Genomic DNA, 16675 nt, shown 5'->3' on the forward strand with positions numbered 1-16675 from the left:
ATCTGTACTATCTATTTCCAGAACTTCTTGTTCATCTCAAATTGAACCTCTGTATCTGTTAAACAATAACTCACCATTCTCCTAACACCCACAGCAGCCCCTGATAACCACTATTGTACTTTCCAACCATGAATTTGACTACCCTAGGTCCCTCATATAAATGGAACCATATGGTATTTGTCCTTATGCTTCTTTCACTTAGCATGGTTCATCCATGAACTAGGTTCATCCATGATGTTGTAGCAATTAGAATTTCATTCCTTTTTTTTTTTTTTTTTTGAGACGGAGTCTCGCTCTGCCGCCCAGGCTGGAGTGCAGTGGACGGATCTCAGCTCACTGCAAGCTCCGCCTCCCGGGTTCACGCCATTCTCCTGCCTCAGCCTCCGCAGTAGCTGGGACTACAGGCGCCCGCCACCGCGCCCGGCTAGTTTTTTGTATTTTTTAGTAGAGACGGGGTTTCACCGTGTTAGTCAGGATGGTCTCGATCTCCTGACCTCGTGATCCGCCCATGTCGGCCTCCCAAAGTGCTGGGATTACAGGCTTGAGCCACCGCGCCCGGCCAAGAATTTCATTCCTTTTTAAGGAGAAATAGTATTCCATTGCATGTACTGTACATACAACTCGTGTGTGCGTGTGTGTGTGTTTAAAAACATAGGGGTCGGCAGGGCATGGTGGCTCACGCCGGTAATCCCAGCACTTTGGGAGGCCGAGGCAGGTGGATCACCTGAGGTTGGGAGTTCAAGACCAGCCTGACCAACATGGAGAAACCCCGTCTCTACTAAAAATACAAAATTAGCCGGGCGTGGTGGCGCATGCGTGTCATCCCAGCAACTCGTGAGGCTGAGTCAGGAGAATCGCTTGAACTTGGGAGGTGGAGGTTGCAGTCAGCCAAGATTGCACCATTGCACTCCAGTCTGGGCAACAAGAGTGAAACTAAAACAAAACAAAACAAAACACAAACCAAAAAAAAAAAAAAAAAAAAAACACACAAACAAACAAACATAGGGGTCTTGCTCTGCTGCCCAGGCTGACAGGCTGAACTTGAACTCCTGGCCTCAAGCCTCATGGCTCAGCCTCCTTAGTAGCTGAAACTGCAGATGGCCTCCCGACAATGGCTAGCATACATTTTCAAACATGAAATTTTAAACTATAGATGTTGCTTTTTTTTTTTTTTTTTGAGATGGAGTCTCGCTCTGCCACCCAGGCTGCAGTGCAGTGGCATGATGTGGGCTCACTGCAAGCTCCGCCTCCCGGATTCACGCCATTCTCCTGCCTCAGCCGCCCAAGTAACTGGGACTACAGGCGCCGGCCACCACGCCGGGGTTTCACCGTTTTAGCCAGGATGGTCTCGGTCTCCTGACCTCATGATCCGCCCGACTTGGCCTCCCAAAGTGCTGGAATTATAGGCGTGAGCCACCGCGCCTGGCCTTTTTTTGTTTTTTTGAGACGGAGTCTCACTCAGTCGCCCAGGCTGGAGTGCAGTGGCCGGATCTCAGCTCACTGCAAGCTCCGCCTCCCGGGTTTACACCATTCTCCTGCCTCAGCCTCCCGAGTAGCTGGGACTACAGGCGCCCGCCACATCGCCCGGCTCGTTTTTTGTATTTTTTAGTAGAGACGGGGTTTCACTGTGTTAGCCAGGATGGTCTCGATCTCCTGACCTCGTGATCCGCCCGTCTCGGCCTCCCAAAGTGCTGAGATTACAGGCTTGAGCCACGGCGCCCGGCCTTTTTTTTTTTTTTTTAAGAAATTGGGGCCGGGCGCGATGGCTCACACCTGTAATTCCAGCACTTTGGGAGGCTGAGGCAGGCGGATCACTTGAGGTCAGGAGTTCGAGACCAGTTTGGCCAACATGGCGAAACCCCGTCTCTACTAAAAATACAAAAAATAGCCGGGCGTGGTGGCGGGCGCCTGTAATCCCAGCTACTCGGGAGGCTGAGGCGGGAAAATCGCTTGAACCCGGGAGGCGGAAGTTGCAGGGAGTCTAGTTCGCACCACTGCACTCTAGCCTGGGCGACAGAGGGAGTCTCCGTCTCAAGAAAAAATAATAAATAAAAATAAATAAATAATAAAGTAAAATGTCCCAGGTAACTGCATATTCGATAGTCTTTCTTTCAACTTAGTTGTTGAATTAGCAATTTTTCTCTTAAAAATTTTTTTTAAAAAATAAAGCTTATTGTCTTTGGAGATAACACCCTCGACGCACGTGAATAAAACTTTAAAGGTAAAACAAACAGGAAACGGGCGTTGGCGGCGAATCTGCTGCTACCAATGTAAAGGTCGGGCCGAGGCCGGCGCGGGGAATCTGCAGTCACCTGCAGCCACTCGTCTGTCTCCGCAGGAAGGGAGCCCGAGCTTTGCTGAGGTGAGTGGAAGCGGCTAGGAGGGAGCGGGCCCCAAGCTGGAGAGAAGGAAGAGAGAGTGCAGCCCAGACGCTGTGCTCGCGCTTGTGTGGGGCGCCATGTTGGAACCTGGCAAAGGGGACGACATTCTGGGTTGCGTTGCGGGGAGTGGGCACGAGAGCTGGGTCGGAAGGATGGCCCCTTACGCCCTGCGACCCCCACAGAAGGAGAGGGGCGGGGGAGCGGCCTCAGGGCCGGCGGCCAAGCTGGAGGCTGCATGGGAAGGATAGGCTTCTCCACAGAAACACGTGTTTGCCTCCGAGGCCCACTGCGCATGTCCTGGAGGGCTCTGTGGGTCCCGCCTTCAGTTTTGCTTTCCACAGGACAGGAGGGGCAAAGTTTTTTTGAGACAGTCGTGCTCTGCCGCCCAGGCTGGAGTGCAGTGCCGCTATCTGTGCTCACTGCAACCTCCGCTTCCTGGGTTCAAGCGATTCCACTGCCTCAGCCTTCCGAGTAGCTGGGACTACAGGCGTGCACCACCACGCCCGGCTAATTTTTTGTATTTTAGTGGAGACGGGGTTTTACCACGTTGGGCAGGATGGTCTCGATCTCCTGACCTCGTGATCCGCCCGCCTCGGCCTCCCTAAGTGCTGGGATTATAGGCGTGAACCACTGCACCTGGCCAGGAGGGACAGGGTCTTACCCCGAAGACCCAGGAAGAGGCTTAATTTGTTTTTTGTTTTTCCCCAGAGACAGGGAGTCGTCCAGGCTGGAGCGTGGTGGCGCGATCTTGGCTCACTGCAGCGTCAACATCTCGGGTCAAGCGGTCCTCCCGCCTCAGCCTCCCAAGTATCTGGGACCACAGGCGCGACCCCACGCCCGGAGAATTGATTGATTGATTGACTGATTGAAACGGAGTCTCACTTTGTTGCCCAGACTGGTCTCGAATTTCTGGGCTCAAGCGATCCTCCAGCCTCGGCCTCTCAAAGTGCTGGTATTACAGGCGTGAGCCACCGCGTGCCTGGCCAAAATTTTTCTAAATTTGTATAATAATTTATAATTGTAAAGCATTTTTGTGGACACCATATGACCTAATCTTCACAAAAACCTAGTGAAATGACATTTAGCTACATTTCACAATAAGAAACCTGAAGCTTAAAATTTACTGACCTCAAATGATCCACCTGCCTCAGCCTTCCAAAGTGCTGGGATTACAGGCATGAGCCACCGCGCCTGGCCCCCACCATTCATTTCTGATCTCCTCCCGTGTATGAATAAAATGAGAGAATGAGGCCGGGCTTGGTGCTTCACACCTGTAATCCCAGCACTTTGGGAGGCTGAGGCAGGCTGGTCATCTGAGGTCAGGAGTTTGAGATCAGCGTGGCCAACATGGTGAAATCCTATCTCTACTAAAAATACAAAAATTAGCTGGGCGTGGTGGCGGGCACCTGTAATGCCAGCTACTGGGAAGGCTGAGGCAGGAGAATCACTTGAACCCAGGAGGCAGAAGTTGCAGTGAGCCGAGATTGGCCATTGCACTCCAGCCTGGGTGACAGAGCGAGACTTTGTCTCTAAATAAATAAATAAATAAAGTAAAAAAGAGAATGTAAAAATCGAAAGAGACTGTTGTAGGAAATCTCAACCTAATGCTGCCCGGGAGGAAGTGCACCTAGAAAGATTAATGAGAAACAGTGAAACCAGCTATTAATATCTATAGAAGCATGCAGATGAGAGAGAGAACAAAATCCATGCTTATCCCTTTGTAATTCTCTTCCATTTTAATTTGAAGAAGTCTTAAAGCTTTGAATAGGAGCTTTGTGTACAGTAATATCAGTTTTATTTGGTAGATCTTTGTGACTCCTGACTTCAAATGATCCGCCCATCTTGGCCTCCCAAAGTGCTAGGATTACTGGCATGAGCCACCACACCAGGCCCCTTGTGACTTTTTTTTTTTTTTGAGACGGAGTCTGGCTCTGTCACCCAGGCTGGAGTGCAGTGGTCGGATCTCGGCTCACTGCAAACTCCGCCTCCCGGGTTTATGCCATTCTCCTGCCTCAGCCTCCCGAGTAGCTGGGACTACAGGCAACCGCCACCACGCCTGGCTAGTTTTTTTGTATTTTTAGTAGAGACGGGGTTTCACCGTGTTTGCCAGGATGGTCTGGATCTCCTGACCTGGTGATTCACCCGCCTCGGCCTCCCAAAGTGCTGGGATTACAGGCGTGAGCCACCGCGCCCGGCCCCCTTGTGACTTTTTAAGGTTGAATGGGGAGGGGTTCTTTTCCTTCAGGAGAGGAGGGGTGGGTCTCAGCCTCAGACACCCAGAATACTGGTTTGTGTGTTTTCTTTTTCCCATCTTTATCTCCAAAACCTTATATTTTATGAAAAGCATCAGAGGAAATTGATTAAGAGCTTTAGCTCTGGAGTCCACACTGCCCATGGTTCTAACTCCTCCACTGGGCTACTTCTTAGCTTTAGGATTTCGGGCAAAGGCTGCCTTTTTGTGTCTGACCTTTCACATCTGAAAAGGCAATAATAATATAGTACCTAAGTCCTGGTATTGTTGAGAAGTGAGAGGAGGTAAGAGGTTAGTACAGGCTGGGTTCGGCGGCTCACACCTGTAATCCCAGCACTTTGGGAGGCTGAGGCAGGAGGATAGCTTGAGCCCAGGAGTTCAAGACCAGCTTATGCAATATAGTGAGACCCCATCTCTTAAAAAAAAAAAAAAAGTTAGCTGGGTATGGTGGCGCATAGTGAGTAATTCCAGGTACTCACGAGGCTGGGGTGGGAAGATTGCTTGAGCTCAGGAGGTTGAGGCTGCAGTGAGCCATGACTGTGCCACTGTACTCCAGTTTGGGCAACAGCAAGACCCTGTCTCAAAAAAAAATTCAAGCGATTCTCCTGCCTCAGCCTCCCGAGTAGCTGGGATTACAGGCATGCACCACCACGCCTGGCTAATTTTGTATTTTTAGTAGAGACGGGGTTACTCCATATTGGTCAGGCGGGTCTCGAACTCCCGACCTCGGACAGTCTGACCACCTCTGCTTCCCAAAGTGCTGGGATTACAGGTGTGAGCTGCTGCACCCGGCCTTTTTTGTTTTGTTTTTTAAATAGAGACAGGGTCTCACCATGTTTCCCCTGTTGCCCAGGTTAGTCTTGAACTCCTGGGCTCAAGGGATCCTCCTGTTTTGGCCTCCCAAAGTGATGGGATTACAGGCATGAGCCACCACGCCCAGCCTCTTCTTTTTTTCACATGGAGAAATTCCAGCCATGAGAGAAGACACAAATTGAGTTAGAGCCAGAGCCGAGACCAGGACTGAAATTGTCTCCCTCTCATCCTGTGCTCCTTCTGTCACTCCATCTGTTTTTCATTCTTTTACTGACAGCAGAGAGGCAGCCTCTGCACAGTTGCTTCTTGATGATGACAGACATATTGCCCTCCTTTTACCATGTGGTGGTAAACAGTGTCATGTCCTGCTTCTCATTTCTCAACGATCAGGTTTGCCTGATTTGGACTGAAAAAAGTTCTTTTTTTTTTTTTTTTTTTTTTGAGACGGAGTATTGCTGTGTTGCCCAGGCTGGAGTGTAGTGGCATAATCTCAGCTTGCTGCAACCTCTGACTCCCGGTTTCAGGTGATTCTCCTGCCTCAGCCTCCCAAGTAGCTGGGATTACAGGCACCCGCCACCACACCCAGCTAATTTTTGTAGTTTTAGTAGAGATGGGGTTTTGCTATGTTGCCGAGGCTGGTCTTGAGCTCCTGACCTCGTGATCCCGCCCGCCTTGGCCTCCCAAGGTGCTGGGATTATAGGCAAGAGCCACCGCGCTGGGTCAGTTCTATGAATTTTTTTTTTTTTGAGACGGAGTCTCGCGCTGTCACCCAGGCTGGAGTGCAGTGGCCGGATCTCAGCTCACTGCAAGCTCCGCCTCCCGGGTTCCCGCCATTCTCCTGCCTCCGCCTCCCGAGTAGCTGGGACTACAGGTGTCCGCCACCTCGGCCGGCTAGTTTTTTGTATTTTTTAGTAGAGACGGGGTTTCACCGTGTTAACCAGGATGATCTCGATCTCCTGACCTCGTGATCCGCCTGTCTCGGCCTCCCAAAGTGCTGGGATTACAGGCTTGAGCCACCGCGCCCGGCCTTTTTTTTTTTTTTAGAGAGAGTCTTGCTTTGTTGCCAGGCTGGAGCGCGGTGGCGCCATCCCTGTTCACCACAACCTCCGTCTCCTGGGTTCAAGCAATCCTCATGCCTCAGCCTCCAGAGTAGCTGGGATAACAGGTGCATGCCACTACCGCCCGGCTAATTTTTGTATTTTTTGTAGAGATAGGGTTTCACCATGTTGACCAGGCTGGTCTCGAACTCCTGATGTCTGGTGATCCACCCACCTTGGCCTCCCAAAGTGCTGGGATTACAGGCGTGAGCCACCGCGCTGGGCCAGTTCTATGATTTTTTATTGGAGTTGGTTCAGTTCCCCAGCATTTATCAGAAAGCATCCTAGGATCTGGAGCCACCAGCCTGAAGAGTGTTTACAGTGTGTTGGGCAAAGCATGATCAGGACTTTAAAAGGTTCAGTGAGCTGTGGGAGAGACACAATTGCTTCATGATGGAGGGAGCTGAAGCTGGACTTGACAGGCCCAGGAGAATTCCTGCAAGTGCGTATGGGGGAGATAGGCAGGGAGAGGATATTCCCAGGAGAGGAAATCATCCTGAGATGTTTGCACTAACGGTTTAGGCCAAAAAAAAAGAAAAAATGTACTGGGAAGGTCATGGGGCTGGGGAATTAGGGCACATTCAAGGAAGGAGGAGCAAGCCTGGGTAGTTTACAAACAGGCTTTGTTCCTGTTGAAGGGATCAGGAAAAAAGTAGAATACGTTTTATGATGGGACATGGTGAGAGGCTAAGTGAGGGTCAGAGATCTTTTTTTTTGTTTCTTCTGAGACGGGAGTCTCACTCTGTTGCCCAGGCTGGAGTGCAGTGGCATGATCTCGGCTCACTGCAACCTTCGCCTCCTGGGTTCAAGTGATTCTCCTACCTCAGCCTCTCAAGTAGCTGGGACTACAGGTGTGCACCACCATGCCAGCTAATTTTTTGTATTTTTAGTAGATAGGGGTTTCACCATGTTGGCCAGGCTAGTCTTGAACTCCTGACCTCAAGTGATCCTCCCATCTTGGCCTCCTAAAGTGCTGGGATTACAGGCGTGAGCCACCCTGCCTAGTCTAGGTTCAGAGGTCTTGAGTGCAGTGCTATTGATTTTGGATTTTATTCTGTAGGTGTTTGGCTTTTTTACTGAGGAAAAAAACCTCACAGTGCACCTGTAAGTAATCACTCCCCTATATAACCCATCAACTGAGGAAGAAATAAAGCAGAAAGATCCTTGAGGAAAATTTGAGTAAGAGGAAAAATGTTATAGATATTTTAATAAATATTACAGAAAAATGCTGTTAGGGATGAGAACTACTGCACATATTTCACAGAAACCTGGTTTTTTGTTTTTGGTTTTTTTTGAGACAGGGTCTCACTCTGTTACCCACACTGGAGTACAGTGGCATGATCAAGGCTCACTGACGCCTCAAGTTCCAAGGCTCAAGCCATCCTCCTGTCTCAGCCCCACTAGTAGCTGGGACTACAGGCGTGCATCACCATGCCTGGCTGATATTTTTGAATTTTAGTAGAGATGAGGTCTTGATATGTTGCCCAGTCTGGTGTCCAACTCCTGAGCTCAAGTGATCCTCCCACCTTGGCCTCCTAAAGTATTGGGATTACAGTTGCGAGCCACTGCGCCAGGCCAAGTTTTTTTTTTTTTCCTTTCTTCTTCTTCTTTTTTTTTTTTTTGAGACAGACTCTCACTCTGTCGTCCAGTCTCAAGTGCGATTATGTGACCTTGGCTCACTGCAACCTCCACCTCCTGGGTTTACGCCATTCTCCTGCCTCAACCTCCTAAGTAGCTGGGACTGCAGGCGCATGTCACCGTGCCTGGCTAATTTTTGTATTTTTAGTAGAGACAGGGTTTCACCATGTTGTCCAGACTGGTCTCAAACTCCTTGACCAGAATGGTCTCAAACTCCTGACCTCGTGATCTGCCCTCCTTGGCCTCCCAAATTGCTGGGATTACAGGTGTGAGCTACTGTGCCCGCCATTTTTTTTTCTCTTCTTTTTTTTTTTTTTTTTTGAGACGGAGTCTCGCTCTGTTGCCCAGGCTGGAGTGCAGTGGCGCGATCTCAGCTCACTGCAAGCTCTGCCTCCCGGGTTTACGCCATTCTCCTGCCTCAGCCTCCTGAGTAGCTGGGACTACAGGCGCCCGCCACCTCGCACGGCTAGTTTTTTTGTATTTTTTAGTAGAGACGGGGTTTCACCGTGTTAGCTAGGATGGTCTCGATCTTCTGACCTCGTGATCCGCCCGTCTCGGCCTCCCAAAGTGCTGGGATTACAGGCTTGAGCCACCGCGCCCGGCCTATTTTTATTTTTTGAGATGGAATTTTGCTCTTGTTGCCCAGGCTGGAGTGCAATGGTGCAATCTTGGCTCACCACAACCTCCACCAACCCGGTTCAAGCAATTCTTTTGCCTCAGCCTCCCGAGTAGCTGGGATTACAGGCGCCTGCAACCATGCCCAGCTAATTTTGTAGTTTTAGTTGAGATGGGGTTTCTCCATGTTGGTCAGGCTGGTCTTGAACTCCTGACCTCAGGTGATCCACCCGCCTCAGCCTCCCCAAGTGCTGGGATTATAGGCCTGAGCCACTGTGCCCGGCCAGCCAAGGTTTTTAAGTAACATATTTCAGCATTGGCTCTACAGCTTTGCAGGTTGGTCACATAAGCATTAGCTGGGTCTGAAATGTTAGTAAGCATTTTATTATTCCAGCAAAGATTCACATGAATTAATTATGTATCAGAAGGCATGACAACTGCAGTGCGCTTCCTGGGCAAAAAATTACCATTGCAGTAAATTCTCATGCTCCCAGGCGAAACGGATTATCAGCCAGGGAGCTGAGAAGAAATCCTGTGTTCCTTTTGAACCAAGTAACTCGCTGCTGGTCACTGTAGCCTTAGTTTTGTTGTCTGTTTACTGCAAAATGGTGCATCCAAATCCCCATTTTCTCTTGTAGTTTTTAAAAGGTCTGTATCTTTTAATGATGCGTAGTAAAAAATTTCCACATGAATGATGCGATATCTAGAATTTGTTTCAGAATTATCTGGGGGCAGCTTATTCTGGCCACATGCATGGTGGTTCTAGTTGAGCCAGCTGAGTTTGTGGAGGGTTATTATATGATTCTCTATGTTGGCATTTGTTTGAAATTCTTGGTAGTAGAGTTTTTAAAATGCCATTTTCCACCAGCAGTTCCTGGGCTAGTTTTCCTATGATCATTTTTAAGGTTCTGAAAGGGAAGTCTGGTTTTGATCCACGCGGCCACATTGTAATGTATTCATAGTTGGTAAGTGCCCTCCCGTGGCTGAGCCAGATGATGCATATGTGGATGAAACCCAAGCACGCCTCCCTCTGCTTCCCAAGAGGGCATTTGCAGGAGTGGGTAAGGGCTTCTCTGGAGCACAACTGCCTGGCTTTGATGCTGTCTCCCCCACTTACTAGCGGGGAGGACTTAGCCTCTGTGGGTGTTCCCTTCCTTTCCTGTCTTCAAGAAGGGTTGAATGATAGTATCCATTTCATGGGGTTGTAAGGGTTGAATGAGTGGCTTGGAGTAGATGCTCCATCCATGCTTGCTCTTATTCTTAGAACATGAATGATTGGATGCCCATCGCCAAGGAGTATGATCCACTCAAAGCGGGCAGCATCGATGGCACTGATGAAGACCCACATGACCGCGCGGTCTGGAGGGCAATGCTGGCACGATATGTCCCCAACAAAGGTGTCATAGGAGATCCCCTCCTCACCCTGTTTGTGGCCAGACTAAACTTGCAGACCAAGGAGGACAAATTAAAGGAAGTCTTTTCCCGCTATGGTGACATCCGGCGGCTTCGGCTGGTCAGGGACTTGGTCACAGGCTTTTCAAAGGGCTACGCCTTCATCGAATACAAGGAGGAGCGTGCTGTGATCAAAGCTTACCGAGATGCCGATGGCCTGGTTATTGACCAGCATGAGATATTTGTGGACTACGAGCTGGAAAGGACTCTCAAAGGGTGGATCCCTCGGCGACTTGGAGGCGGTCTGGGGGGAAAAAAGGAGTCTGGACAACTGAGATTTGGGGGACGGGACCGGCCTTTTCGAAAACCTATTAACTTGCCAGTTGTTAAAAACGACCTCTATAGAGAGGCAAAACGGGAAAGGCGGGAGCGATCTCGATCCCGAGAAAGACACTGGGACTCAAGGACAAGGGATCGAGACCATGACAGGGGCCGGGAGAAGAGATGGCAAGAAAGAGAGCCCACAAGGTTGTGGCCCGACAATGACTGGGAGAGAGAGAGGGACTTCAGAGATGACAGGGTCAAAGGGAGGGAGAAGAAGGAAAGAGGCAAGTAGAGGCCCAACAGCAGACCCCAAAGTGAAGATACACTGGAAATGAGTGGAGGGGGATTGTCTTTCAATGCAGCTCGAGTCTAATGGTTGAATAAAACTTCTTGATGATCATGGGGTTTGGAATAGTTTTCTTTCCAGTCTGGAACTTTGGTTCAAGCTGATATGAATTTGTCATCTTCCTCACATAGTTCTAAGGACATGTTATTTAATAGGATCAAGAAGCAATTTTGTCGTTACTGGCATCTGTACAATTTCTTTTCTTTTTTTTTCTTTTTTTTTTTTTGAGACGGAGTCTCGCTCTGTCCCCCAGGTTGGAGTGCAGTGGGGTGATCTCGGCTCACTCCAAGCTCCGCCTCCCGGGTTCATGCCATTCTCCTGCCTCAGCCTCCTGAGTAGCTGGGACTACAGGCGCCCGCCACCGCACCCGGCTAATTTTTTGTATTTTTAGTAGAGACGGGGTTTCATTGTGGTCTCGATCTCCTGACCTTGTGATCCGCCCGCCTCGGCCTCCCAAAGTGCTGGGATTACAGGCGTGAGCCACCGCGCCCAGCCTTCTTTTTTTTTTCTTTTCTTTTTTTTTTTTGAGACAGAGTCGCACTCTGTTGCCAGAGCTGGAGTGCAGTGGCGTGATCTTGGCTCACTGCAACCTCCACTTCCTGGGTTCAAGTGATCCTCCTGCCTCAGCCTCCCCAGTAGTTGGGATTACAGGCATGTGCTGCCATGCCCGGCTGATTTTTGTATTTTTAGTAGAGACAGGGTTTCACCATGTTGGTCAGGCTGATCTCCAACTCTTTTTTTTTTTTTTTTTGAGACAGTTTCACTCTAGTTCCCCAGGCTGGAGTGCAATGGCGTGATCTTGGCTCACTGCAACTTCTGCCTCCCAGTTCAAGTGATTCTTCTGCCTCAGCCTCCCAAGTAGCTGGGATTACAGGCGCATGCCACCATGCCTAGCTAATTTTTGTATTTTTAGTAGAGATGACGTTTCACCATGTTAGTCAGACTGTTCTCGAACTCCTGACCTCAGGTGATCCACCTGCTTCGGCCTCCCAAAGTGCTGGGATTACAGGTGTGAGCCACCGCGCCTGGCCTGGTCTCCAACTCTTGACCTCAAATGATCTACCTGCCTCAGCCTCTCAAAGTGCTAGGACTACAGGCATAAGCCACTGCACCCGGCCAGAAGGGCATTTGTAAGGCGCTAGTATTCACATTTAATTTGGCAGTAGAGAATTTGATTTTCTCCCATCTATTTGAAATGATCATCTTGAGTACGTGGCAAAAAGAGGTTATGACGTAATCACACTCCTCTGAGACTCCTGAGAGGAGGAACACTAAACTGGTCAGAATAAATTGGATCCTTTTTATCTTTATATCCATAGCCCAAGGGTTTGCTGAATTGAAATAAAAATGGGATAGAAAAGTGAATCCAAGGAGAATGTCCAGAGCCCTAATACCAGAAGGCAGTCTGCACAGCCAGGTCAGTATTCTTGAACAAATGTACCTCCACTCTCACTTAAAATGCCGACTGCCTTTCTTCTTTTTCTGGCTGACATTTAAAATTAAAAACCAAAGTTGCTGGGCTGTGATCTGTGGCAGCCTTCCAGCCCTTGGAAAAGATAAAGTTCGACAGAAGTGGTGGTGAAATGAAAATGAAGAATAAGGAGTGGTCGGGATCAATGAAAGAATTACAACCAGTTCTGATGGATTGATTTTTCCTTTCTCTCTTGATTATGTAGTCTCTGGTATGCTTGAGAGCTGCATCTGCTGACCTTAACTTCTGAGGACTTTGAGCAAGTACCATACTGTTCAGATGATTTTCAAAAAAGTAACATTTAGCATTTTGATACATGGCTGTCTTTGAAAGTTCATATTGTGAAAATTCAAGATATTTAATGCAAAATAAATGATTTAGTACCATTGCTAGGTCTTCGCATAGGAGTATGAATCTCTCATGATATTACGCAGGAACTGGACCAACCTGCTGTGGCTTAAAATTGTTGTCAGCTGTTAGAACACTTTTAGAAAAATAGGCCCTTCGTGAATTTCCGGTACAGACTTTTATTATTTCCCAAGTCTCAGAAAACAACCTTGCAGGAAACCTTTCTGATTTCACTCACATTTCATTTACAAAGTGTTCCCTTATTATGGCCCCAGAAGTGTGTTGTGGACGAGGGTTGGTAGGTTGTCTAGAAAGTAAGACTGCCTGCATCAGGGAACCCTTGTGAGATACTATCAGGACAAAAAGCAAAGCCAGTTGCAGTGTTTGTGTAGTTGTCAACTCTGAGCATCAGAACAGGGAGAGATTGAAAACATGCACACTCGGCTGGGCATGATGGCTCACAGCTGTAATCCCAGCACTTTGGGAGGCTGAGGCAGGTGGATCACCTGAGGCCAGGAGTTAGAGACCATCCTGGCCAACATGGTAAAATCCCATCTACTAAAAATACAAAACTTAGCCGGGTGTGGTGGCGGGAGCCTGTAATCCCAGCTACTCAGGAGGCTGAGGCGGGAGAATGGCTTGAACCCGGGAGGCGGAGGTTGCAGTGAGCCAAGGCCATGCCACTGCACTCCAGCCTGGTGACAGAGCAAAACTCTGTCTCAAAAAAAAAAAGAAAAAAACAAAACATGCACACTCAGGCTGGGCGTGATGGCTCATGGCTGTAATCCCAGCACTTTGGGAGGCCATGGCAGGTGTATCGCTTGGAGCTCAGCACTTCAAGACCAGTCTGGGCAATGTAGTGAAAACCTGTCTTTATGAAAAACAAAAATTGGGCCGGGTGCGGTGGCTCAAGCCTGTAATCCCAGCACTTTGGGAGGCCGAGACGGGTGGATCATGAGGTCAGGAGATCGAGACCATCCTGGCTAACACGGTGAAACCCCGTCTCTACTAAAAAATAGAAAAAACTAGCCGGGTGAGGTGGCGGGCGCCTGTAGTCCCAGCTACTTGGGAGGCTGAGGCAGGAGAATGGCGTGAACCCAGGAGGCGGAGCTTGCAGTGAGCTGAGATCCAGCCACTGCACTCCAGCCTGGGCCACTGAGGGAGACTCCGTCTCAAAAAAAAAAAAAAAAAAAAAAAAGAAAGAAAAAAAATTGGCCGGGCGCGGTGGCTCAAGCCTGTAATCCCAGCACTTTGGGAGGCCGAGACGGGCAGATCACGAGGTCAGGAGATCGAGACCATCCTGGCTAACACGGTGAAACCCCGTCTCTACTAAAAATACAAAAAACTAGCCAGGCGAGGTGGTAGGTGCCTGTAGTCCCAGCTACTCGGGAGGCTGACACAGGAGAATGGCATAAACCCGGGAGGCGGAGCTTGCAGTGAGCTGAGATCCGGCCACTGCACTCCAGCCTGGGCAACAGAGCCAGACTCCATCTCAAAAAAAAAAAAAAAAAAAAAAAGAAAAACAAAAATTAGCCGGGTGTTGGTGGTGCGTGCCCATAGTCCCACCTACTCAGGAGGCTGAGGCTGGAGAATTGCTTGAGCCCAGGAAGTGGAGGTTGCAGTGAGCTGAGATTGTGCCACTGCACTCCAACCCGGGTGACAGAGTGAGACCCTGTCTCAAAACAAAAAACATGCACACTCAGACTCCAACACTGTACATTTGGGCTTAGTGTTCTATGGGCTGTGGTGACTTTGAAAGAAAAACAATGGTACAGCTTCCATGGTAGGGGCTTTGGCAGTCTCCATGAACATGACAGAAGCAAGTACTCTTTGACCTAGCAATTCTGCTTCTAGTTTATTCTGTAGACCTTTGTGTGTGTGACAGTGTGCGACACTTTTTGAGAGTAAAGATTGGAAGGAAGCTACCTGTCCATCAGTGGGGCCTAGATAAACATTAATAAATATCACCTCCATATGGTAGACCAGGGCATTGCAGGATGTTCATTAGCACCTTCCTTGGTGTTCACCCACAGATGACAGTATCCTCTCCCCCTCCAGTTGTGACAACCAAAAATGTCTCCAGACTGCCAAATGTCCCCTGGGGGGCTCAGTCATCCGTGGTTGAGTGCCACTGTCTTTATTTTTTTTTTGAGATGGAGTCTCGCTCTGTCGCCCAGGCTGGAGTGCAGTGGCGCAATCTCGGCTCACTGCAAGCTCCGCCTCCCGGGTTCAAGCAATTCTGCCTCAGCCTCCCGAGTAGCTGGGACTACAGGTGCCCGCTACCTCGCCTGGCTAATTTTTTTGTGTGTATGTGTGTAATTTTGGTAGAGACGGGGTTTCACTGTGTTAGCCAGGATGGTCTCGATCTCCTGACCTTGTGATCCGCCAGCCTCAGCCTCCCAAAGTGCTGGGATTACAGGCGTGAGCCACCGCGCCTGGCCTTTTTTTTTTTTTTTTTTTTTTTGTGAGATGAAGTCTCACTCTGTTGCCCAGGCTGGAGTGCAATGGCGCGATCTCAGCTCACTGCAACCTCCACCTCCTGGGTTCAAGCGATTCTCCTGCCTCAGCTTCCTGAGTAGCTGGGACAACAGGCACATGCCCCCATGCCCAGCTAATTTTTGTATTTTTAGTAGAGATGGGATTTCTCTATGTTGGCCAGGCTGGTCTCAAACTCCTGACCTCATGATCCACCCGCCTCAGCCTCCCAAAGTGCTAGGATTATAGTATGAACCACCACTCCTGGCCATGAGAGCCACTGTCTTATGTACTTATATGGAGTTATTGCTAGAAATTTTTTCTTTTTTGAGGCAGGGTCTCACTCTGTCTCCCAGGCTGGAGTGCAGTGGTGTCATTACAGCTCACTGCAGCCTTGAACTCCTGGGCTGAAGGGATCCTCCTGTCTTAGCCTCCCAAGTAGCTGAGATCACAGGTGTGTACCACCACACCCACCTATTTTTTTAATTAATGTTTTGTAGAGATGGGTTATTGCTATGTCACCTAGGTTAGTCTTAAACTCCTGGGCTCAATTGATCCTCCCTACTTGACCTCCCAAAATGCGGGGATTATAGGTGTGACCCACTCACCTGGCCCTCTCTAGGATATTTCAAGTGGAAAAAAGAAAAGCACAGAACAGCATGTATATATTATGCTACCATTTAAATAAAAAGAAGGTCCAGGTATGGTGGCTCATGTCTGTGGTCCCATCTACTCGGGAGGCTGAGGCAGGAGGATTGCTTGAGGCCAGGAGTTTGGGACCAGCCTTGGTGACATAATAAGACCCTGTCCCTTAAGAGAAAAGGAAAGAAGGTATACACACATATACATATATATGTGCTTTTTGTTCTTATTTTTTACATAATTGCATGTATAAACTTTCTGATGGATTGATTTTTCCTTTGTCTCGATTATCTAACCTCTGATTTGCTCAAGAGCTGGATCTGCTGACTTACCAAAAAAGTGACATTTGGCTGGGCGCGGTGGCTCACACCTGAATTCCCAGCACTTTGGGAGTCTGGGGTGTGAGGATCACTTGAGCCCAGGAGTTTGAGACCAGCTTGGGCAACAAAGTTAAGACTTTGTCTCTAAAAAAATAATTAGCTGGGCATGGTGGTGCACATCAGTAGTACCAGCTACTTGGGAGGCTGAGGTGGGAGGATTGCTTAGCTGCAATGAGCTATGATAGCGCCACTGTACTCCAGCCTGGGTGATAGAGCAAGACCCTGTGTCCAAAAAAAAAGGGCCAGCCACAGTGGCTCACACCTGTAATCCCAGCACTTCGAGAGGCCAAGGCAGGTGGATCACTTGAGGTCAGGAGTTTGAGACCGCGAGACCAGCCTAGCCAACATGGTGAAACCCCGTCTCTACTAAAAATAGAAAAATTAGTCAGGTATGGTGGCACACACATGTAGTCCCAGCTACTTGGGAGGCTGAGGCATGAGAATTGCTTGAACTCAAGAGGCGCAGATTGCAGCGAGCGGAGATGGTGCCACTGTACTCTGT

At 49.1% G+C, this 16675-nt stretch overlaps 1 protein-coding gene across 2 annotated transcripts; it reads left to right on the forward strand.

Moving 5' to 3' along the window:
* The first annotated feature begins 2310 nt into the window (after positions 1 to 2310).
* On the forward strand, positions 2311 to 10911 carry SNRNP35 (small nuclear ribonucleoprotein U11/U12 subunit 35). Of its 2 annotated transcripts, XM_077955724.1 has the most exons (3): positions 2311 to 2362; positions 7603 to 7646; positions 10060 to 10911. In XM_077955724.1, exon 3 carries the CDS (start codon positions 10063 to 10065, stop codon positions 10801 to 10803), a length of 741 nt encoding a protein of 246 aa, XP_077811850.1. In that variant the 5' UTR covers positions 2311 to 2362; positions 7603 to 7646; positions 10060 to 10062; the 3' UTR covers positions 10804 to 10911. The 2 variants fall into 2 exon arrangements, with proteins under 2 accessions (XP_077811850.1, XP_014965110.2); XM_015109624.3 differs by lacking the exon at positions 7603 to 7646.
* Positions 10912 to 16675: the final 5764 nt, after the last annotated feature.

Source organism: Macaca mulatta, chromosome 11 (assembly GCF_049350105.2).
Source record: "Macaca mulatta isolate MMU2019108-1 chromosome 11, T2T-MMU8v2.0, whole genome shotgun sequence".
Classification (NCBI taxonomy): Eukaryota; Metazoa; Chordata; class Mammalia; order Primates; family Cercopithecidae; genus Macaca; species Macaca mulatta.

Coding starts and splice junctions, on each gene's coding strand:
- SNRNP35 (XM_077955724.1), top strand. CDS start 10,063: ATGAATGATTGGATGCCCATCGCCAAGGAGTATGATCCACTCAAAGCG.